Source organism: Colossoma macropomum, unplaced genomic scaffold (genome assembly GCF_904425465.1).
Source record: "Colossoma macropomum unplaced genomic scaffold, Colossoma_macropomum, whole genome shotgun sequence".
Lineage (NCBI taxonomy): Eukaryota > Metazoa > Chordata > Actinopteri > Characiformes > Serrasalmidae > Colossoma > Colossoma macropomum.
This window is the reverse complement of record NW_023494789.1, coordinates 34,781,594-34,806,022: the sequence shown is the minus strand read 5'-3', so window position 1 is coordinate 34,806,022 and position 24,429 is coordinate 34,781,594. Positions and strand designations below refer to the sequence as shown.

General features: G+C 38.8%; 2 protein-coding genes across 8 annotated transcripts in view; one reads left to right on the top strand and one right to left on the bottom strand.

Moving 5' to 3' along the window:
* Positions 1-3,064: 3,064 nt before the first annotated feature.
* Positions 3,065-21,544, top strand: padi2 (peptidyl arginine deiminase, type II). Of its 2 annotated transcripts, none has more exons than XM_036571106.1 (16): positions 3,065-3,285; positions 9,613-9,787; positions 10,308-10,377; positions 12,595-12,656; positions 14,729-14,846; positions 15,279-15,437; positions 16,816-17,006; positions 17,170-17,273; positions 17,619-17,730; positions 17,844-17,951; positions 18,688-18,839; positions 18,933-19,080; positions 19,273-19,366; positions 19,453-19,526; positions 19,738-19,872; positions 20,900-21,544. In XM_036571106.1, exons 1-16 carry the CDS (start codon positions 3,119-3,121, stop codon positions 21,131-21,133), a joined length of 2,103 nt encoding a protein of 700 aa, XP_036426999.1. In that variant the 5' UTR covers positions 3,065-3,118; the 3' UTR covers positions 21,134-21,544. The 2 variants fall into 2 exon arrangements, with proteins under 2 accessions (XP_036426999.1, XP_036427000.1); XM_036571107.1 differs by lacking the exon at positions 3,065-3,285 and adding an exon at positions 6,158-6,348.
* Positions 21,490-24,429, bottom strand: part of si:dkey-166d12.2 (rap1 GTPase-activating protein 1) — a 54,303-nt gene continuing 51,363 nt past the window's right edge. For 3 of the 6 annotated variants that reach the window (XM_036571101.1, XM_036571103.1, XM_036571104.1), the window contains 2 exons: positions 24,326-24,365; positions 21,490-24,157 (listed from right to left, as the gene is read on the bottom strand). In XM_036571101.1, coding sequence (XP_036426994.1) covers positions 24,031-24,157; positions 24,326-24,365 — 167 coding nt within the window. In that variant the 3' untranslated portion in view covers positions 21,490-24,030. Of the gene's footprint in view, positions 24,367-24,429 lie in introns of all 6 variants that reach the window. The other 3 variants (XM_036571102.1, XR_005007277.1, XM_036571105.1) reach the window with 3 other exon arrangements.

The following is a 24,429-nucleotide window of genomic DNA, read 5'->3' as shown; positions in this document are numbered from 1 at the left end:
AAAACCGAGCTCCACTCTTACTTAAGATCTGAAAATATCCACAGGTGTTTCTGTCCATCCTTCCACTGTGAGAAGATAACTTATTGCTATGGGTCTGAAAGGATGTGTAGCTGTCTTTTTTTCTACAGACAATAAAAAAGAAAAAAGACAAAAATAGAATCAAATAAAGCAAATCAAACAAACAAGCTGTTGTTGTGAATGTGTTTGGGATTACTTGGACTGTGAGAAGCAGAAAATGCAACCAGCTTCTAAGACTGAACTTCGTAGGTGTGGAAATACATCCCTGTAGGTTTCTTTGAAAAACTGAAAGTAACTCTACTGAAAAGCATGGCAGCAGTAACAGAGGCAAAGGGTGGGTGGACTAAAGACAAAAAAAAAGCTGACCTTACATTTATTTGTGAGGCTTCTGTGTAATTTTCTGTTGAATACGTTTCCTGGATTTTTCTTGATGCTGAACACTGACTACTCAAAAGATTACTAGGCTTCTTTTCTCAGGAGAAACATCTGAGCAGCAGGAGCCTAAGCAAAAGTCTCCTGTGTCTTTCCACCTGATCTTATTGTAGACTACAGAGATACTGAGATCTCTTTTTTGATTTTCTTTCTTATGGGAATGGCTGTTCGTATAGGTGTGACTGGAAGTCTAATAAATGTAAAATATCAAAAATCTAATTGAATCTTTACTTCAGAATTGCAAATTGTGTCAAATCTGTGTAGCATTACATCCCTACTATTTTTTCATTTAATCTGACTTTGTTTCTCTATTCACAACGTTCCACACTCTCACTAATAAAGGAACTGAACTCTCACTGGGGCAGTACCCCTCTTGTCACTGGGGTGGTACTCTAAAGGGTACATCTCAGTACCTTTAGTCAGGGAACACAATTGTACCATAATCCATTGAAATTATATTTTCTAAGTTGTATTGACTCCACACACCCCGTCCTCTCTCCAGGCTTTTAATTTTATTGTTCTGTTTTAAAACAGAAAGGGTACAATTATGGACAAGTACAAGTATTTGGACAATACCTCACATCCCCTGCATGCTACACTGGAAAAACAGAGAAGCATGTTCAGTGGCCGACTGTTACAGCTGCGCTGTGTTAAAGATCTTTCTTATCCACTGCTATAAGGCTCTACGAGTGTCCTTACTGCAGAGATGGTACTGACTTCCTGCTGCCTGAACTGTGCTGAGTCACATCACCATATCACCTCTCTTGTTAATACACACTGTGCAATATATCATAACCTGCTACCGTACTGATGCTCTCACTGAGCACTTTAGATTGTAAACACTGCTGCTACTCTTAGTTGTGTTTATACTCGTTGTGTTGTAAACTCAAACCTCATACCACTCATGTAAAAACAACAATCTGCCTTATATGCCATGTAAATATGCAAATAGATACACTTCTGTTTCTTCTCTCTCATATTTTACTCTAAATTATGTCTAATTTTTATTTCTGCCTGATTTATGTCTATTTTTATTTCTATTTTTATTTCTGCCTAATATATCGCTGCTGTTGGAACAAAACCTCGTATCTCCACAATGGTAACTTTACAAGAGAAGGAAAAAACATTCTTTACTTTTAATGCAAGTCAGTTGAACCAGACTTTTATTTTTGTAATTTTTGGCCGTTTTTTGGCTGTTTCTTTTGGTCAAATCATCATGAAATTTATACACAATACAAAATGAAGCAGGCACTTTCAAATTATGTCAAAAACTGAAAAACGACAAAACTGGAGATACAAGGTTTTGTAGCGATATGTAAGTTTATGTGCAATTACATGTCTTGCTACTGTAACACTGCAATTTCCTTCGGGATCAATAAAGTTCTATCTATCTATCTATCTATCTATCTCTCAATGTACTTTTCTTCTGGGAAAAAACTTATTCAATTCAGGAATTAATTATTAAGTAAAACAAAAATGGGATTTTTTGCCTAACTGAGGCCTGTACAAACAACACTCTGCCCATACAACATGCAGCTTAATGTATTTAACTCAGAAAAGGCCCCTAAGCTTCACATACCTCAAATGTACAGACATGCTGACATTTCACTTCAGTGATGTTGTCAGTTGAGTGGTGTGTTGTGTGCAGTCTTATGAAATATCATTCAAACAAACTCATTCAAACAGACCTGCTTCACTTTCTGTTGTTGAATTTTAACAGACGATAATGAGAGAGGAACATGCTGGAATATTTTTTGTTTATGTAAATGTAGCCTCAAAGGTACAACAGTGGTTTTAAGGTCCAACTGTGTACCTTAAATAAGTTTTCCCCATGAGAAAAGTGAAAATTTGTACTTTTTCATAACCTAATATTTTAAAATGGAACAATAAAATAAAAATCAGGCATGACAGAGTGTGTGGAGTTAATTCATCTTAAAAAATAATTACAGTACATGAATAAGATGATAAAATTAAGTCCTGTAACTAAAAGACGTACCCATGAGGTTACCACTCCAGCGACATTTCAGTATCCATTTTTTCTGAGAGGGCATCAGTATCTCACAAAAGACGGTTCTTCAAAGGTTCCTTAGTACAGATAATGGTTCTATATAGAACCATGAACACTCATAGAACCATTTCAAGCTTAAATGGTTCTTTGCATGATGATACGGTTTTTCAGAGTTATGGAGAACGTGTTGTAACTAGTTCTAGAACCTTTGGGTTAGAAGCTTAACATGTTAGTATAGTAGCAGAACCTTTTTGGTGCTATATAGAACCATTTTTAAAAAGATTCTATACAGGATCATATACAATATATTCTCTATTAATCTGTACATCCATATCATCATGCAAATGGTTCTTTGAGTGTTCAAGGCTCAATATAGGTCTTCCCAGTGACGGTTGAATACTGTAGACCATTCATAGGCCTGTGTGGTGATAGCCAGGTGCACCAAGATTAGCTCTGTTTGTTCACAATCCTGGTAGTCTGGTTTACTAACGTGTCCAAATCTCTAAAATAACATGGTTTAAACCTGGGCAAACTTTACACACTGCTCCTCTGCGCATGAATTGGGGCAGGTAAGCACACGCCCTGAGCTTTTATATGCTCTAAGCCTGACTCAAATTACTGACTGAAGTAGATGACACCTGAGAACAGATAACAGCAGCTATGGAGCAACAGCAGAAGCAGCGAACTGGACCTGCTGACTTACCCTGGAAGAACAAAGTCCCGCGCACAGAGGCGAATATGGACCAGCGGACATACCGCCTTTATGTGAACAAGACGCAAAGCCTTGTTTGTGTGGTCGGTACTGAACTGAGAGTCAACCTGAACAAGTAGGTGCGCCTCACACAACTTTTCACTGGCTACCACAGCACTGCAGTCAGGGAAGAAGCGCGAGCTGAAAAGCCTGAATAGCAAAGCATGCTAACGTGGATGTTCTGTATACAGGCGATTTAAAGCCAGTTTGTGTGGACGTAATACCGTAATATTGGCTCGATTTAGAGTTCATTCATAATTTACAGAAATGCAGAGTGTGTTCTGTTTAAATGATGCTATTATCTTTAGGCTAACACGGATATCCGCTCAAATCATCAACAAATTTAGAAACATTCTGCACCCACAGAGCCAGATTTAAAATAATCGGAGAACAGTTAAGAGCTTATAATAATTTGTTAAGAGCTAAACAGCGCCCCCTGGCGAAAACTGCTCTGCAGCGTCACAGGGCGTGTAAGCGACAGATGTGCTGCACATGCGCAACGTTGCCTCAGCTTACCTGCCGAGGGCAGCCAATAGGAGTGCGCAGTGGAGTGGCCAGGTTCGACGTTTTCCCGCCAAATAGTTTGAAAGAGGAAAATATCTTTGTGAGTGTATATTGAACCTGATGTTGAAGGGAAACTCCAGGAATGTTGCAAAATGTCTGCTTAAGAAAACAGTCATTCTGATCAGACATCTGTGTGTTAAAAAGCTCTTAAAAAGCTCCCTCACCTGAAGTTCATCATGAAATGGTTACAAATATACTGGCTGGTGTCTGAGATATTGTTGAAAATGTATGTGTCTAAAATGTGTTTCTAAAATATATTCATACATGCAAAGGAGCTGTAAGACAAGTAGCTTCCACAGGAATTTATTTACCACTGTTTTACCATTCTTAACATCACAAATAAATGGCTAAAAATTCAGAAGACACGTAGATTTGTTCACAGGTTGTTTTGGATTGTAAAAAAAAACTCTACAATGAAACGTTTCACAACAAAACATTCTGAATGACTTCCTTTACGTCTCAGTGACTGAATTTGGAGAAATCAATGGAATTCCCCTTTAAACAGCTTGCAACTTAATAATAGTCAGGCCTGTACAGTAGTACAAGACATGTGCACTGTTTGGTTGTGGCCGCTATTTTAGCACTTATGTAGTGCAATATATAAGTAGTAGAGAATCATTTGAGATTTAGCCAGAGAGAGAGGGAGAGAGAGAGAGAGAGAGAGAGAGAGCAAGTAAGGGCCTGTTCCAAAAAGTGCCTGGTGGTGTACTTTGGTGACATCAACAACATGTGAAAAAAGAGGCCAAGAGACCTCGAGGGGGCTAGGTGCCAAAGAGTGCATTTGGGACAGACTTATGTACCTGCAAAAATGATCTTCTGCACTTTTTTTTAATGAGCTAATTTGCTCATCTGCCAAGGCTCAATGTAGATTACAAGCATAATGACAAGGTACATAAACAAGCAGATGCATTTGAATATATATTGTTATATATCTGCCATTGAATTGAATCTTTAGCCAACTGTGTTTGAACACGTTGGAATTAGACCTCCGCATTTAACCCATCCGTGCAGTGAAACCCCCACATACATGCACACTAGCGAACACACACACTAGGGGGCAGTGAGCACACTTGCCCGGAGCGGTGGGCAGCCCTATCCATGGCGCCCGGAGAGCAGTTGGGGGTTAGGTGCCTTGCTCAAGGGCATTTCAGTCACGTACTGTCAGCTGAGGGGATCGTACTGGCGACCTTCCAGTCACAAGGCTGGTTCCCTAACCTCCAGCCCACAACTGCCATGTTGGTCATTCCAGGTACGAAATGCATCACTAAAAGTTTATGCTGTTTTAAATCCAACAACAAGAAAGAAGCATTAACCTGCCCTGCCTGTATGTTACAAATGAAATTGCTTTCAACACATATTTACTGATTATTATGATTATTTTTTGGGTTATGTCATGAGAGATATTAATAGTCCTTAATCTTTCTGTAATTATCATTACATTTATCAGCATTGAGATATTTTTTCTTAAGTATTTATAGCACCATGCAGATCACACCAAGGATTTCAGTGACTAACAATGGAGAGAAAAAACTGCCTGTTTAATAGGGAATAAAACCGAATCTCTGTACTGAATATGTGTAAAAATACATGTAAAAAAGCATCCTGTTAATAGTTCATAATAGTTATAATACTTCATTTTGTGCTTTAATATAGATATATAAACCAAGATATATTATGACAATATGACAACTGTAATTATAGACTTACTTTGTTTACCTAGTTTTAGGTTTGAATTATCATCTGACTTTTTTCTCCTGACTCAGTAATACTGCTTCATTTAACAAAACTCAGGGGAACGCCCCACCACCCTTAAAAGACAAGCACACACAAAAAGTACATTACCATTTGTACCATAGTGTAGTGTAGTATAGCGTAGTGTACTGCGGTATAGTTCAATATAGTATAGTGTAGTTCAGTATAGTATAGTGTACTATAGTGTAGTACAGTATAGTATTATATAATGTAGTACAGTGTAGCATAGTATAGTGTAGTGCAGTATAGTTCAGTATAGTGTAGTGTACTATAGTGTAGCACAGTGTAGTGTAGCATAGTTGGTATAACTGGGGTGAGTGAACATTGATGGACACTAAAATGTACATTCATTTTTAATGAATGTTTTAATGAACGTTTAATGAATGACTTATGAAAAAGAATGTTTCAAGCTTGGGATGTTGGAAATGGATTCACACATTAAAATGACATTTTAATGATCATATTTCAAAGTATTGTGTAGTTGTTTAAGGCTGGAACAGCCAAATATACTCTTCTAACCCTTGCAGAATTTTTTTTTGTTTCTTCAACCGTTCGATTGGACACTAAACACTGGGCTGGTTTCCGCTCACGGTGGGCGGGTTTTAAGCAGACTTTGGGCTGGGGAGTTTTTATAGGACCTGCAACCCTGCGCGTACCAGTGCTGGGGCTGAGCTGTGTTTGTGGTGTAGAGTAGGGTAGAGCAGTGAGCAGTGTGTGTTGGTGCTGTCAGGATGAGTCCGCCTCGCACGCTCCGGATTGAGAGCGGGAGAAGCACGAGGACGCTGTGTGTGGTGGGAACCGAGATCACTGTGCATTTAAGCAGGTGAGTCTACACACTGCAGCGCGCGCTTACAGGGCGCTCTTTGTTTGGTTAGTGCGCTTCGCCGAGTGCGTTAAACAAAAAAGACTTTAGAGAAACGATGCATGTAAAGATCCCACCAAGTTCGTAGAGGATTGATGTTCGAAAGTTCACGTGTGTTGTGTGTTTCCCAGGACTCCCATTCACAGACCTACAGTCCAGTTCCAGTCATTCAGCAGGCTGGCTTGTGTTGTGGTGGAGACATTCAGTCAGATCTTGGAGAAAAACCTGCTTGTGCTGTCATATTCTCAGAATTGTTATAAAGAACTCTGGGCTTTTTATGAGTGTTTGTTTATTGCTTGTTTCACCGTTTTGCATCACATTCTAAGAGGTTAAAGAGTCGCTCCTCCTGGTTCTGACAGGGACTGAAAGCTCTCTGTGTTATGACAGTGTTCCAGTCTGTAGTGGGCTGCTGGCTCTGAGCTTTTGTTTCTAATACTAACAGAGACTCTTTGATTTTCTTGCCAGTGGACAGCAGGATTTTGCTAGTTCAAACACTGGTACAGTGTCCCGCACAAAACTGTAGGATCACATTTCAACTAATGTCTCCGTCTAATTATACAACAGTACATTAGATGTAAACAATGCACCAATTCACAAAATAACAATGCTTTTCTAAAGAGAATTGTTGCAAAGGTTTTGAGGGAGTTCAATGGTGGAAGGCCTGATTACGAGGCCACCTATAACAATAAATTAATATATAAACGTAGTACGTGTTACACTACAACAGCTGTAGCAAAACATACTTTTCTATAAACATACTTTACTACAAATACTATACTTATACTACAAATACTGCTCTCATTTACCTTTTAGACAATAATACATTTTGCATAATTGCATAATTTGTAATCAGAGTCATTCAGAGTGATGTGAAATGCTCTGTTCTAGAGACTTCAGAATTATTAACAGTGGTGGTAATAGGAACCAGATGTCTGAAGCGTTAATACCTGTAAAAGTTCACTCACAGAAAGCTATTGCATGAAATGGTTACAAATACACTGTCTGATGCCCAAGACATTGCTTTATTAAAGTTTTTAGAGAAGGTTTTGGCCTAAAATGTATTTTTTGACAGCCGTTAATGTTGTACGGCAAAATGGCCCAACCAAAAAAAACATTTTCCAGAATAATAAAATGGCTATATTTGCATTGTACATATCCCAACTCTTGGTTCCTATCACCACCACGATACACTGTTAGAAATAAAGGTTCTGTGCAGGTACATTTTTCACACATCAAGGTACAAACAATGTAAGTGTTCCCTCAAAGGTACAGCGGTGGTTTTAAGGTCCAATTGTGCAGCTTAAATAAGTGTTTCCAGGTGAAAAGTACATATTTGTGCCTTTTCATAACCGAGTGTTTTAAAACAGAACAATAAATTAAAAAGGCTGGAGATGAGACGGGGTGTGTGGAGTCAATACAACTTAGAAAATATAATTTCAATGGATTATGGTACAATTATGTTTCCTGACTAAAAGTACTGAGATGTACCCTTGAGGGTGCTGCCCCAGTCACAAGAAGGATACTGCCTTTTTTCTGAGAGTATAAAGAAATAAAGATTCTGTAAGTTTTTTTACAATGAATCATTTCATATCAAACCACTGACTTTCTGTACATCTCAACAACTTAATTATGTAGACGTTTTGAAAAATCAGTGTGATTCCCCTTTACCTTTAAAAGGGAGTAGGAAGCTAATGCTGAGCACAATAAAAAAATGAAATGAAGACAGCCAGCTTTCTTGTGTGAAGGCATTCATTTTGTCAATTATTGTTTTATTTAAGGAAATGCCACGGGACCTGTAAGTTCAGTTTTGTGTCTCTTTTGTGTCCCCAGTTCAAAACTGGCTTTTCTCTTCTTAGAACCCAAAATGTACAAACAAAGTGGGTTTTTAGCCTAGTATTATTTTCAGCAGGAAGACTTCCTTGTCTCATATATTCTTTTTCTCATGGAGAAGCACAAAACATTTTCAGTTTAATTTAAACTTCACATAGTCTAGCAGTGCTAAAGCTTATTCATCAGCCATATGTGACTCTGTTCTGTTAACACTTCTGACCACAAGCTTTCTAGTTTACATTCATTCCCAGACCTCTGGGCATCTGGTCTTGAAGACGTCTCACAGAGGAAATACTATAATTTGCTGCTATCTCAGTCAGTGTTTCCTGTGTTTGTGAATAGTATTTATTTAAAAGAATCTGTTTAGGCCTTCATTCCAGATGAAACAAATTTGCTGTATCTCAGGTAGCAATCAGCTGAATGACAGAAATATCTGTCACTTACTTCAACTTCCTCTTTCAGTCAGACAGTTACCACATCCTCCCCCCAAACCACAAGTGCAGTTCCATGTGATTTCATCAGACATTCACTGTAGGATATTTCCAACCGTTCATTTACTGTAAGACCCCTGCGTCTAACTTGTAAACATTACTGAGATTGTGTAAGGTTAGATTTGATGCTGCCACCTGTTGCTGCTTTAAATAGAAAGTGATTTAGATGTAGCGTGGCCCCCACTGTGGAAATGACCTGCACTTTAGTGCCCCACAGTGACGAGCAAGTATGTGTTTGTGTGCACCTGAAAATATATATAGCTCTTTGCAGGGACCCTTGTCCACAGGGTGATTAATATTTGGGTGCTGTGAGGGCGTTTGGTTGGACCCCACAAAGATGTTGTTACAGACGTTCTATTGAAACTTTTATTTGAATAAGTAAAAGATCTAAAATATTTCCTTTTATTTTCTGGGATCAGGTTGAGTTGAGTTGAGTAAGTATGGAAGCCCATTCTTGCCAGGTCTCTCTTTCTGAAAGTAGCAACTCGAAAAATTGACTTAGTATCTCAAAAAAATTACTTATTTTCTCCACTCTCAATAATCTCAGAATATTTTCTTAAAATATTGACCTAATAGCTCAAAAATTCTCAAGAAATTTACCTACTAGCTCAAAATAATTACTTATTTTCTTGGGATTTTGAGATACTTTGTCAAAATAATGAGTTATTAAATTTTGATAAAGTGAGTGTTAAGTATTACATTAAGTAATCAGTCACTATTTCAAGATATTAAGTCCGTATTTTGAGAAAATGAACCATTATTCTGACTTAGTAAGTCCATATTTTGAGGACATAAGTCAATATTTTGAGATACTAAGTCAAAGGTTTGACATACTGCAGCCAGAAACAAAAAAGGGAGAAAAAACATAGTGATTTTTTCACATCTGTATGTATGTTGTTTACAGGTGTGCCCCCATACGGAGCAAGTTCTTCTCGGTAAAATGCACCCCAGCTGTGCGGTGCCAGGTTGTGCCAGCTACTGTGGCTGGAGGCTCGCTCTTCTCCCCACAGCCTCTAACTCGAAACTCTGTGCTTTTCATCTCCATGGATGCTGCCAGTGAGCTGCCCAATGAAAGCAAGGTAACTCAAACCTACACACACTTGTGCCTGAACCTCAGTTAACACACTCTGTTTCACTAACAGCTGTGAGTCAGCCTGGAGTTGTCAGCAGCTGCAAGCAGTCAGGAGCTCTATTTTCTGTTTGTGATTACAGGACTGTGTTATTTCGAGTTTCTTAGGAATTGAAACATAATACTATTAAGTTGACATAGATTTCCCATAACTGTGTAGCACTTTATTTTGAGTCACATGGGCATAAGTCATTTCGAGTCCAGGAACTATCCCTATTAAGCTTAAAGGGTGTGTCCACACTATCAGCTGCACCAGACGTTTTTGCAACAGCAGTTCTATTGAAAACATGTCGTCGTCACACATTTTATCATTCGTCGACGACACAAAATTACATTTTCCAAAAACCCGATTAATCGAAGCTAAGCAATGAATCATTAGTTAGTCAGTAGTTAGTCAGGAATTACCTCATGATGCAAAATGTCCTCATGTCATCCAACTGTTTACATTTAATATGATGCGTATATTTCAGTTATCTGTGAAGTTCTATGGGAGCAAGAAAGAGGCTCTTGGAAATGCTGTGCTACATCTCACAGCAGTTGGTATGTTATCATCTTACATATTTACACACACACCAGGCCTTTGCTTACACAAGGTCACTGTAAACACTAAACATATGCCTTTGTTCACTTGTGTAAACACCAAGCATTTTCTCCAAGATTGGCTTCACAGAAAGCTTATTATATATCTCAGCTGCTTTATATACACTATCTTGTGGGCATAAACAAATTTTATCAGCTCTTAGTGTTGAGTTAATCTACATTATCTCTACTTTACGCCACTGCCACTGTGCTACACCGCAGTGGTTGGAGTAGCTTATGAAGTAAAACCGCTGCTCTCCAAATGGCAAACTGGGGTCTGATAAGCAGCCCATGAAGGCACACCCACGCATCACCAGCATGATTCAAATGTAATTCACTCTTGTTAGAGAGCATGTGCCAAATTCCATAAATGTAACTGTACAATTCTACAAGGCTCAGTGTTTTTAATAGTCCAGTAGACCTCTGGAGTCATCATTCTGTAGTTGGCATTTTGTCCTTATTAGGAACTGTAGGTCTTTAGTAAACATAGGGATCACTGATTTAGGAAAAATAGTTCATTTCATAGGAATTCTGGTAGAGAAGAGTGTGTGAAGAGATTAATGAGCTAACCAGAGCCAAAAATGTTCATTTTTTTCTCATGCCAAGTAAAATTAGAAAGATAAAGATGTTTTCAGTCTTGCAGTTAAAAGAAATCAATAGGCTTGGGATACTTTTACATATTAGTAGTGTACTAGCAGTATAATCTTCTACATGAGGTCATAAACATAGCACAACTGTGAGTGTTAGTTCGTGTGTGGAGTAGTTTTCTCAAAATGGGTTTGTGGGGTAAATCATGCCACTAGTCATGGGGCATATTAAGCCAAAGGCTGAACCTACCCCAGTTAAAATGAAATGAATATTCACTTAAAATATAATTAGGTAAAATGCATTAATGCATGTTATATTGTAGTGATATTGTAGAATTTCCATCATGCCACCAAACTACAAACGTAAAACCAACAAGGGCTCAGCTCCCTTGGAACATCTGCAAAGAGCAGCCAATCAAGTGACAGAAGGGAAGTCTATTCAGTCAGATGCACAGGAGGAAAAGATAGACGGAATGACACTAAAAAGAAACTTGATCAAGGAGAAATTCCCAGTACAGGTTATTACAGACAGCTCCTTGCTGAAAAAATCTGTGGAATGATTCTATTTTGTTCTTTATGTACACTGTTAGAAATAAAGGTGCTGTGTAGGTACATTTTTCATTCATCAAGGTACAAACAATGTAAATGTACTCTTAGATGTACAACAGTGATTTTAAGGTCCAACTGTATCCCTTAAATAAGTGTTTTCCCAGGTGAAAAGTACATATTTGTATTTTTTCCTAACCTAATGTTTTAAAACAGAACAATAAAATAAAAAGCCTGGAGATGAGACAGGGGTGTCTGGAGTCAGTACAACTCAGAAGATATAATGTCAAAGGATTATAGTACAATTATGTTCCTTGACTAAAGGTACTGAGATGTACCCTTGAGGGTACCACCACAGTGACAAGAGGGGTACTGCCCCAGTGACATTCATACCTTTATTTCTGAGAGTGTGTGTTGGTTATTTAAGTATGCCACATTTTACCCCCACTGGGCTCAACTTTCCCCCTCCATGTGCTCAATTTAACCCTGCCCTGTGGCAAGTTGTGCCAGAGGATCAGCTTTTTTGATGAGTCATACTTCTAAAACTGTAATAGCTAAACATAATGTTTTAATTTCTGTGGATGTATCGCAACCCTAAATGTACCGAGCAACTATTGTCTGAAATAAATACACATTTGTTTTTCTGTAAAATCATGAATTGTAAAATATGGCTTATAGCCTGTTCTCCCCTACAGCAAAATGTATTGGCTTTGGAGCATTTATATTTACTACAAAGGGCGATAGCAGTGATTTCTAAAAATGCCATTCATTTTTCTCATAGAGAAAATCAGCTTTGACCCAGAGTTCCTAATATAGATATGATGGTGACTACAGATTGACAGCTCAACTTCCAAGGTCTATATCACAGAAATTATGTCTCCTTTCTTTGTCCACTGCATCAGGATTCTGACCTCTTAGACAGAACTTACAAAATACTCCAAAGGTAGATATAAAACAGATGTACAGTCTCTGTTTTGTTATGAGCGTCCTGTACACTGGTCATGAGCAGACATGCTCACTCTACACTGTTGCTGATCTCTTGCAGAGATTTCTCTGGATGTAGATGCTGATCGAGATGGCGTTGTAGAGAAGAACAATCCAAACAAGGTGAGTCATGAACTACACTACTGTACATGGTTTTTGCCTCTGGTGCTTGCCAGCTTGGATTGCTTAGCATCACAATATCTTGAGCAATATTTGCTAGGAGTAGTAAAAACAGAACTGAAATTCATAAGCTCAAATTTCTTCAAAGAACTGCTTTAAACTAGTGCTAAAACAAACAAGTGACTCTTTCCATACTTGAAGTGAATACAGTGGTTGTGTCTGGTCATGTATTAATGTCACATATAGTACATTGAGCCGTTGTAGTTAAACACAGCATATTTACTCTTAACTTTGAATAGCTGAAATAGTTTCAGAGGAACTGTTCTCAAACTCAGGAAGACATTCCTGTATAAGTTTTTCTTTGAACCTGCACTATGTGAATTTTTTAATAATGAATGAAAATTAGTTATTAAAGAAAAATGCTAAAAGAGGGGTGTCCGACTCTGTTCATGGTGGGTCACAGCTGTGCCGGGTTTATCATTTCCCTCTTCTTATACTCTCAGTTCAACTTATAAAGGCTTTGCATGCTGTGGCCCACCAGAGCCGGAGTCTGACATGTCTAAACATGATGTCTAATAGTGGGCAATTTACCGGTTCATCTGGTATGCTGGATGTTCTTAAGGTGTGTATTTTGTCATTACCTTTATGCTGGTATACCACAAATAAGGGCAGATAAGCCAACGTACATGCAATGCAGAACACACTGAGTCTCTCACCTCCTGTGTAAAGAATTGCAGTCTGAGGTAAGTTAGTAGTTAGCAGACATCAGAATATAAAAAGTTAATGAGTTAAAGGGGGAGAAGAGAGTGGAAGGAAAAGCTGGTTTCCTAGGGTTAGTTGTTGGCTGTTAGCCTAGCATCGACACTAACTGGCTTTCTGTGTGCATGGTGTATGGTGCCCTCAATCAGCCAGGTGCTTCAGGCATCATCAGTATCCTGGTCCTCACCACAAGCTGCGAGGGTCTGCAGCTTATCAGTGAATAACTATATAATGTGAATAACTGTAATGTTGACCAAATTCCAGCAGTGTCTGATGCTTGTAGATGAAAATTCAACAGTAAGGCCCAATCCGTTTTCTTATTTTTACCCCTACAGATTGTTTTTCAAGTGTCATCTTGTCCCTTGGAACTGAGTTACAGAGACTAGTGGCTGAATTGAACATTACTTCATTAACAGGCTGCTAGCGCTGCTCTGTAGGTGACCCTACCAGTCTGCAGTGACAGCAGAGGAGGGTAAAGTTCAGCAACCTCACTGCTGGTCTTTAGTTACATTTAGGGCATCATATGCCTTCAAAGAGCAGTTCTGACGCCTGAGGTGCCAGAATGTAACTGCTGCCCCATTTAAGGTGGAATGGGAAAATTAGCTAGCTAGCTACTAAAACATCAGCATACTACTAGCGATTTTTATGCTTTTTATGAAGACAGGGACCATAATACATTGAAACGGTATTAAACTAAGCTAATGCAATGGTTATCATAATTTTTAACAGAGAAAATACTCACATTTGTGGGTTTCTTTGGTCACTCGTGCAGCCATCTTGCTGGTTTTTCTTTTATTCTCATAACACTCTGTTTGGAGTGTGACTCTGAAAAACCTCCATTTGGGAACCATGTAGCCCTGACATTTCACCCTACACCTCTATCTCAACAAAAATTGTTACATCCTACCCCTAGATGTGGATGCTCAATACGGAGGGCTAAGGGCTAAGGGTGATAGGGGCGAGGGGTGAACTGGGATTGGGCCCAAGAGACATATGTATGAGACAAATGACTCGAGAAATTTGGACGGAAAACAATATTTAGCAACGTTTTTGCCAAAAGCCCTACTTGTGTAATATTGAGTGACTGATTCCCAACCAGGCAGGAGCACCACTGCTTTAACAGCAGAAGTCCTTGGGCTAGATTCCTAATATTACATTTATCTGCCTTTGATTATCGAGGGTGCCCAGATTAATCACTGCAGGAGCCGTGTGCAGTGCAGCCAGTGTTAAAAATATGTTCTTTGAAAACTTGCCAAAATCCTCAAACTTACGTACTGCTGATTTAAAAGCCTTTGTCTCTCGTTCTCTCTCACAAGGCTTCATGGAAGTGGGGACCTAATGGCCACGGTGCTATTGTGCTGGTCAACTGTGACTCTGAGTCATATTATAAGAAGAGAGTGGACACTGAGAAGGAGGAGATCAGTAAAGTCTCAGGTAAGATGACCCACTGTAGGAGGCAGTTGAGTAGGCCTGTTCAGAAAGGAACCTAAGGGTACAGATACTGTATCCTGTTATAGATAGCTGTGTTGTGTAAACTGAGGGTGACCTTTACTAAACACACACTGATATCAGGCTGGCCAGTTTCACAAGTGCTTAAAGATTCAAACCAGAGATACAGAGAACCATGAGTGGGAGTTTATGAAATTAAGATTGTAAAAGTGTGCAGACAAGAGCAAAGTCCACTGTCCACGTATTTTTGTGATAAAATGCATGACTGCATATTAATTACAGTATAACAAAGTAAAGTATAAAAATGACAAAATTCATTTCTTTGTTTACCAGCTTCTTTAGATATGCCTGTTTTTGATTTACAGGGATATTTTTACATGGAGGAGGAGTTAATAAGATATTTCTTTTTAATGACAGATTTAAAGGACATGTCCAGGATGATCTTGCGTACCAAAGGCCCGGCTCAGCTCCCAGAGGGCTATAAACTGAGCCTTCACATCACTCAGACAGACGCTGAGAGTGTGAGGGTGTTCAAGAACAGGAATAGAGGGAAGCCACAGGCCAGCAGCACTATGAGTAAGTTAGAAGGGAAACACACTCTTAATCCTCAGGCTAGAGTCATTTAATGCAACGTGATCTCAGATAAATAACCATAAACAGAAGATAAATTGTGGTAATGAATAAGTTTTATAAGTTGTGGTTCATTGGCATGAGAAGCTAATGAAATGTATTTCTGGACAGTTTGTCCAGCAACAACACAACTTATTTCACTCACGAAAGAAGTTAGTAATTACCTGATCAGTTGTTTTAGACCAGGGAACGCACTACATTGTTTTGTTCTGAATTGCTTACCTTGTGGAGACTAGATAAGGATGAGTACAACATACAAACTGTCAAGATAGCAACCTGTGGTGAACTATGGTACCATCCTTCAAAGCACATATTATTAATTTTCAATGTCAGAGAAAAACAAGCAAATGTAACAGAATATTACAGAGAAGCTACAACAACTAAATGTAATGTTAAATGTTTTCACAATTTAGTGTCTCCACTCTTTGCCTTTATTATAGCTTCCAGTCTTTATAGGACACTTGGTTTTAGTTTTTTAAAGAAATCTGCAGGGATATTTTTCCACACCTTCAAAGTCTTAGAAGTTAGCTGTATTTTCTCTTCTCACAATCCAAGAAATCTCAATTGCAAATTTAGACTCATCAGTTCATAAAACCTTACACCACATCTCAGTTGTCCAGTTGTGGTGTGAAGATCTTCCTTTCTGCAGGTTTTGCCTAAATCTACTACACCTGATTCAGCTAATTAAAGACATCTTAAGGAAATAATTAGATCAATCAGGTGGGTCAGTTAGGCTTGGAGCTAAATTCTGCAGGAATTCTCCAACAACAGTGTTGGTGATCACTTTAAAGGGGAACTCCACACATTTTTCAAGACTTCCTCATAATGAAATGGTTAAGCTGTCATTTAGAGCAGTGGTGTGAAATGGTCCGTTCTAGAGAAACTTACCAACTGAGAATTGTTCACAGTGGTGGACATGCTTCTTTGAGTCCTGTTTTCTATACATCTGTTAATATTTTTTAACTCGTACCCTAATTTTATGCTGTTTTGACTGGAAATTAAATAAATCAAGTGATCTCTGACTTTTGGACAGTACCGTAGATTTAAGACTATGATGGCACCTGGTCATTTACTGGATTACATGACGACACCTGATCTTCACCTAGACCATAGACATTATCAGGAGTCAGAATAACAGCACAGAAACTCAAATCCATAGAAAACCATGAAGATGTGTGAAGTTCTTCCACTTAAAAAACTGATAAAAGACATTTTGGAGGTTAAAATCTGTACAATATATTGTCCAGTTAAGCACTGGCCTGGTGATCATGACTTAATCAATTAAAAGTCCTACTGTTTGAATCAATCTTCTACATTGTTCCAGAAAACATGCTCCTCAAGCTCTTCATGCAGGACTACCCTCTGGTGCTGAACAAAGAACAGCTGGCTGCGGAAGTTCCCTATCCGGGTGGGAGCTCTGAGCTAGAGTTCTTTGTGGAGGGTCTTCGCTTCCCAGATAAGGACTTTGAGGGGCTGGTCACCATCAGCCTCAGCCTTTTAGAGCCCAGTGCCCAGGTAGTTCAAGACACAACTGTGTTCACATTTCAGCAATTGCGCTTAAATATGTTAAATACTACTGGAATTTTGTAATTTTTTTGCTCTTGAGAAAAAAAGTTGTGCTTACTTTTCCTAGATGTTAATCAGTGAAACATAAGGCTCTCTACTGATTGTTTTTTAGGATTTTCCAGAGACACCTATCTTCACTGATAAGGTTGTTTTCCGTGTTGCCCCTTGGATCATGACTCCCAACATCCTCAAACCTGTGGAGGTCTTTGTGTGTAGGTAAGACCACATCAATTCATCAATCATCTTTAATCTTGCAGAGATTACATTATAGTAATCTGATAACCACAAATCAGTTAATCATTACCTTTAATCTGTAACCAATTAAAGATCAATCAGGTAAATGAATGCTGACAATGCCCTGCCTCAGAGTGACTCAGACACATCTTCAGTGCCTGTCCTGTCAGAATGCAGCCACCTATGCATAGTTCAGCCACATGTTTTGCTGAAAGCACTGCTGAGGCAGATATTTGAGGGGTGAATATAGAAGAGCTATACTAGATATTTGCACTCGAATCCACAGCTAAACAAATAAATACTAAACCCTTTTTTATGCACTGGCAGCACATCAGACAACTACGAGTTTCTGAAGGGCATGCGAAATCTGGTGCAGAGCAGTGGATACAAGCTGAACATATGCCATGAGTACATGAACCGAGGAGATCGCTGGATGCAGGTTTGTGCCCGCTTGTCTTTTCATTCGTTAGAAATGCAGCAGGTATGCTGAATATTTTAGAGCACTGTTTGATGCTGGTGATGTGAATAATCACTTCTGCTCCCGCTCCACAGGATGAGATTGAGTTTGGCTACATTGATTCACCACACCAGAGATTCCCTGTTGTGCTGGACTCTCCACGAGATCAAAAACTTAAGGAATTTCCCTACGAGGTCTTACTGGTATGATTAATAGTCCAAGCTTGCAGCTTTAATTCCATTGTCACTGATATATATTAACCCCTGGGGACCCAAGCATTGCCTTTATTTTGTAATATTTTTTTTAGGAAGAAACTTGGGTTTTAAAGATTACACAATATTATGATTGTGATTTAAATAAAGTTAAATTTTCTTTAATATTAATGAATCTACAGCATGGAATGATGATTTGTATGTTTTATTTATTTTTTAATCTTTTGTTAATTTGTTTATATTAAATATGTTGGGAATGAAGGATATCACAGCTCAGATACTTGAAAGAAAGGAAGCAGAGATGTTGTTTGACTTTGTCATGCTGTGAAATTGATTGTCATTATTTTCAACACAAATTATGCTGTTAGGACATGTAGTTTTAGTGATATTTAGTCAGAAGTAGGCATAAATAGAGCCTTTAAACTGTTGTAAACAATTTTGCAGCAGAGGGTCCCTGAAGGTTAAAGCCAGTGAAGGAACTCCTAATCACTTTTGGGATGAGTTGGAGTGATGTTTGTGATCAAAACTCATCCAACATCAGTACCTGACCTCACTAAAGCTCTTGTGGCTGAATGCCGTCAAATCCACACAGCAATGTTCCAACTAGTAAAAAGCCTTCCCAGAAAAGTAGAGGCTGCTCCTCCAGCATAGCAGGAACAATGTCCCTATTAAAACCATTTCAGAATTTCTGAATAAATGATTTCGGCACTTCTAACATCTTTCTTAGGGTCCAGACTTTGGCTATGTGACCCGTTACGCTCAAAAAGAGGAGGTAAGCAGCCTGGATTCCTTTGGTAACCTGGAGGTCAGTCCACCAGTCACTGTGAATGGAAAGAACTACCCACTAGGCCGGATCATCATTGGTGTGGCCTTCCCTACGTGAGTCCCAACCCAGAGGTCTCAGATGGTCTTTAACAATGTTGATCAGAATCATATTCACATGTTCACATCTGTCTGCTTCTGTCTTACCAGTACAGCACATGGTCGCAACATGACTAAAGTGATCCAGGACTTTTTATGGGCTCAGAAAGTTCAGGAGCCCATTGCCCTCTACTCTGATTGGCTGTTGGTGGGCCATGTGGATGAGTTCATGACTTTTGTCCCAGCTCCTGATAGAAAGGTAAATAACTGCCCTGTATTTAAAAAATACATCAGTCCAGATTTTGTCCACTTTGAGATTTTCTGCGTTCCATGTTTCCACACTATCTATTTTATTGCTCATCACTAATGCTTCTATTAGCCTACTGCCTCTGATGGGTGATACTGCATGTTTACTGTTATCACTGACTTTTTCAATGATTTCATTGACCAGGGATTCAGACTGCTGCTGGCCAGCCCTGATGCAGCATATAAAGTTTTCACAAACTTGCAGAATAATGGACACGGAAAAGCTAAACTGTTTCAAGGTGAATGCCTGTACATTTCTACCTGAACAGTCCACTGTAAGAATCACTTGCTGTATCATTTGTAAACACTGTTTATGTTTTACCAGGCAAAGAAGAGGAGATCAGTGTTGATGAAATTTTGAGCAACGAGGAACTTCAAGCAGAGAACGTATATGTGCAGGTTAGTGCTCTGGTTCAAAACAGTGGTCCTGTGAAACACAGTACAGTACAGTGGCCCCTCTGACAGACTACATCTGTCCTGGACTAAATTAAACAGGGGAAAATCTTTGCAGTACAGAACGTGGATTTATCTACATTTGGTAAAACATGCATGAAAATGTTCAGTATCTCCTCAATACAAACAATAATCTCTATCTCTCTCTCTCATTCAGAACTGTATTGACTGGAACAGAGATGTTCTGAAGAAAGAGCTTGGACTAGATGAAGATGACATCATTGATCTACCAATCCTGTTTAAAGTGGACACTGAAGAAGAAAACAGAGCTGTGGCCTACTATCCTGACATGGTAGAGCTTGATCACTCAGTGAATTGATAATGCAGTATACTCTTATTACATGCAGTTTGTTTTATAGCTTGCTAAGCTAAATAGTTAAAGGTACAGCAGCATTTGTTTTGGATTTTTTAAGGGGGAATTGCATTGATTTTTCTGCATAATTAAGTTGTTAAGATGTAAAGTCATTCAGAGTTTGATATCAAATGCTCTATTCCAGTGAAACCTACCAAATCAGCATTGTTCACAGTGGTTGTGATGGGAACCCGGCATCTCAAGAGTTGAATGCCTCTAAAAGCTACATCACAGAAAGTTACAACAAATCGTTGCATAATGTCTAAAACATGGTTTTACAAAAATATTTTTAAATACATTCATGGCAGAGAGAAACATAAGGCGAAGTAGTGTTTTACCACTATTTTACTGTTATCAACATTCCTTTTAAAACTCAGAAGACACATGTATGCTCATTGGACATTTTGGATAGTAAATAAAATGGCCAAATTTGTGTTGTAGACACCTTGACCCCTGGTTCCTCTCACCACCTATCATAAAAGAGTTGGCAAGTTTCTCTGCAAAGCACAATTTCACACATCAAAACTCTCTGAATGACTTTGTTACATCTCTGTGATTGAATTCCGCAGCAATATTTTGGAAAAATCCCTATTTAAAATTTTCCTAGGTTAGAGACCTGCGTGAGCCTTTACTTTTTATTACCATGCAATATTCCATACCTAATATTAACTTTTTTAAAGCTGAAAGATCTGCTTATTAGTCCCTTTACATATCTCAGCTCACCTCAAAATCAATTTAATTATGGGACATTTGAAAGATCTGTACATGTTCCTCAGTAATGAAAACTAAACGTTCACTCACTCACTATCTCAGCTGTTCATCCTCCTGGTTCAGGGGGTGCTGGAGCCCATCCCAGCACTCACTGGGTGGAGAGCAAAACTAAATGCTTTACCTTGCAAATATTTTCACTTGAATTATACATTATCTGTACTGTGTGAAATTGTTAACTTTACATGTCTGCCTGCAGGTGAACATGATCGTGCTGGGTACGAAGCTGGGCATTCCCAAGCCGTTTGGGCCGCAGGTGAACAGCAGCTGTGCCTTAGAGGCAGAGATGCGCTCTTTGTTGGAGCCGCTGGGTCTTAACTGCACCTTCATCGACGACTTTTCCTCCTATCACAAGCTCCTGGGTGAGGTGCACTGCGGATCCAACGTGCTTCGAGAACCTTTCGCATTCAAATGGTGGAACCTGGAGCTGTGAGACGGTAGAGGGCAGCAGAAATGATACCACTTGCTAAGAGCGCATGCAGTTTTCTGAGCAAACATTTACAGCATTTTCATATGCAATAAAAAACTAAAATGTTTAACACATTCACGAGTTTACTTTATATAAAGCAAATAAGGGCTAAGAATTTTCTAATGAGTAGCTTAACAAGAGGTGTTACCTACCGACCACTGAGAGAATTAGGTGGAGCTTATTTCAGGGTCCACTGTTAGATCTTTTTTGTTTTTATTAGTCCTGTCTTTATTTCTGTTTTGTTATAGACTGGTTTATAGCTACCATTACTGCCTCAATCAAGAATCGTTTTTGTTGTTTTAATGAAATGAAACTCAGTGTAACACAGAACCTTTTATTTTACACTGCAGAAATCAATAAATCAATATAAACATTCCACAGATCCTGTCATCTTTATGAAACGTGATTTCTGTCATTTTATTTACAAAAAGAGCATGTGCGGGGGTGGGGGGTACTTTATTTACACTTAAGCTTTTTATACAAGTACCACACAAAGCATTTACTGTCAGAGAAAACACATGTACAATCAGTTTGATAATGGCAATATCAGTCTGCTTGGAATGAATTTTAGCTTACTGTCACTTCTAGCATACAATAAACAGTCTGATGAATGACAAAGACAAAGTGTGTACTAACAGGCCCCTACCACTGGAGGGCGCATGTATCTCATATTTGACATCACATTGAAGGCGGCAGCAAAACGCACAGCAACGTCAGACCTTTATTGTATGAATTGCTATATTTCCTCTCAAACTGCAATCACATGGCATTAAAAGACCAACTCCTTTAAGCAGTGCATTCAATTCAAGACTAAATTCTGGACCTGCTGCCAAAAACCTGCTTCAGTTTCAGTTGCTCACTAGATACCAGTCATAAAAAGTTTGTCTTCACATTTAATCAACATTTCATATTTTACAAACCATAAATTACATAATATGAAACAAAGAAATGTTTTACAGAATCAACACAGTTGCTTGATATTTAAAGCATCATGGAAAAATAAGTGTGTCAGTTACAGTGAACGAGGGAACCAACAGAAAAGATTAGATTACATCTTAATCAGAAATAACTGGACAGAGCTTATTTCTGATCAGACATCAGACAAGTACCCAGTCTCCTCCAGGATTTACATTCAAATAGCTTACTGTTCCCCTCTGTAGGACGCAGTAGGATTTCAGACAGAGCAGGTAAAGCTGTAGAAGGCAACTTCAGAACAGTTCACAGTAGACAGCACAGTGAATAAGTTCTTCAAAAAACGCTAAGAGGCAAAATCCCGACATTTGTTAGTAACCTACTTTGTGCAGCTAGTTGTGCTCACAAGAACCAACCAATGAAATCTTAAAGTCTGAACCAGTTCCCAACGCAAATATACATTTCTACAAAAACAAAAAAAATCAGTATTAACTGTAGAAGTCAGCAAAGCCATGAACAATGGAATGAGTGTCAGGAGAGCACTCACCAATACTTGGAAAATTAAAAAAAAACAAAATTCCACCACAAGTTAGTCCATTTGATGAGATCTGAAATGGCTTATGTGGTCAATACAAGCAGCAGAATAGTTCACAGTTAATAACAACACAAAACATTTATCAATATCCAGTTACCAACATCATTATTCATAACTGACAAACATAAAAAAAACTTTACCGCTGATAAAAAAGGAAAACTGCATGTAAGTGAGTGTTATAGTGCAGTGCACTTTCATCCTTATGTGTTCTGGGTCGGCTTATCTGTGTCAGGAGCTTTGTGAAGTGTAAGACTATGGAGAGCTTTGGAAGAGTCGCCCTGTCTGCTTCCCACCTTAACCATCAATAAATAAATAAATAAATAGCACATACACCGGAAACAATCAATAAGACAAAATCAGGGCAACCTGTAAAATAGAAGGTGGCAGCTTAATGCGAAAAGGAAAGAAAAGGAGCGAGAGAGAAAGGGTGCAGAGCCTATGTGGCTAAGGCCATAAGGCCGTACCCTGGTAAAGCAGACAGAGGAGTAACTGTTAGAGACACACTCCATAATAAGCGATGCATTGTTACCATGGCGTCTGCTTGAAGGGCCGCCTCAATAACCTGCTGCGGCCAAACGGCATGCTGGGAGGCATTATCAGTCACATGATGCAGACGAAAAGGGGTGTGTCCTTAAAACAGGGACAGACAGGGATCCCAGGCCACACGGGCATAATTGTGGGCCGTGTTGCTATGACGATCAGCGATCAGCTCCTCTCCTCCACCGAGTCTCTGGAGGAGCCACAGCGTCTCCACTAGGAGGAGCTGCTTATGGGAATGCTGAAAGAGAAAAATTTGAACTGTTTGTTCAAAACCAGATATATGGGCTTTACCGGTCAATTAACCTGTTAAATACAAATAATGGCCACTTTGATCATTTATGCAATACAATCTGTAACTGCAGAACTTGTGCACCTATATGGTAAGTTGACTTGATATAATAGACAATGAGTGTAGATACAAGATAGGTTTATACTGTCAGAAAAGGGACCGGGTACATATTAAACCTTCAAGGTGCAAATAATATAAACATACCCTTAAAGGTACAAAATGATGTGTACCTTAAATAAGGACTTTTTTTACCTTTTCTTTAATAGAACTTTTTTAAAAAGCCTGGAGAGGATGTATGGAATTGCAATGCAACTTACAAAATAGTTGCAAAAAATATGGCACACTTATGTTCCCAAACTAAAGCTGCTGTAAACGTAACCCTGAGCATACCACCCCAATGACAGCTCAGTATCTTTTTTCTAAGAGAGTTGCTAATAAAGTGGCCAGTGAGAGCATCAGTCAAATGTACTCACTATAGCTTTAAAGTTCCATGAGGCTATCATAGAACAGAATATGAATAAAAAACTAATGATTGTTAGTGTGCCTAAGGCATGATTCTAACAAAGTGTTTCCCTCACAGCATATCTGAGTTAGAAAGTCAAACCTGCTGATGGACATCCATGAAATAATCTGTGAAGAGAGCCTAGCAGTTCTGCACAGGAGACATACACACACAAAATGACCAAATAAGCCAGCATAAAACACCATCACAGGCATTACAGGACATGATTCATGAAACTACAAAAGGAAATGTTATTATTAGCAATTCACAACTGTCTAGTGATCAATCAATCATTAAGTGACTGTGACAAGTCCTCACCGATGCTGAGTGCTGTCTCTCTGTTTTGGGCCGAACAGGGGCTGTGAAGTGAAATGCAGTTAGAAAAATCAAGCAGGGTGCATTTTTACACATTCTTCACACGT

Coding starts and splice junctions, on each gene's coding strand:
- padi2 (XM_036571106.1), top strand. CDS start 3,119: ATGGAGCAACAGCAGAAGCAGCGAACTGGACCTGCTGACTTACCCTGG. Junction 17,952..18,687: donor TTCCCTACGAGGTCTTACTG/GTATGATTAATA, acceptor CATCTTTCTTAG/GGTCCAGACTTTGGCTATGT. Junction 19,367..19,452: donor AAAAGCTAAACTGTTTCAAG/GTGAATGCCTGT, acceptor ATGTTTTACCAG/GCAAAGAAGAGGAGATCAGT.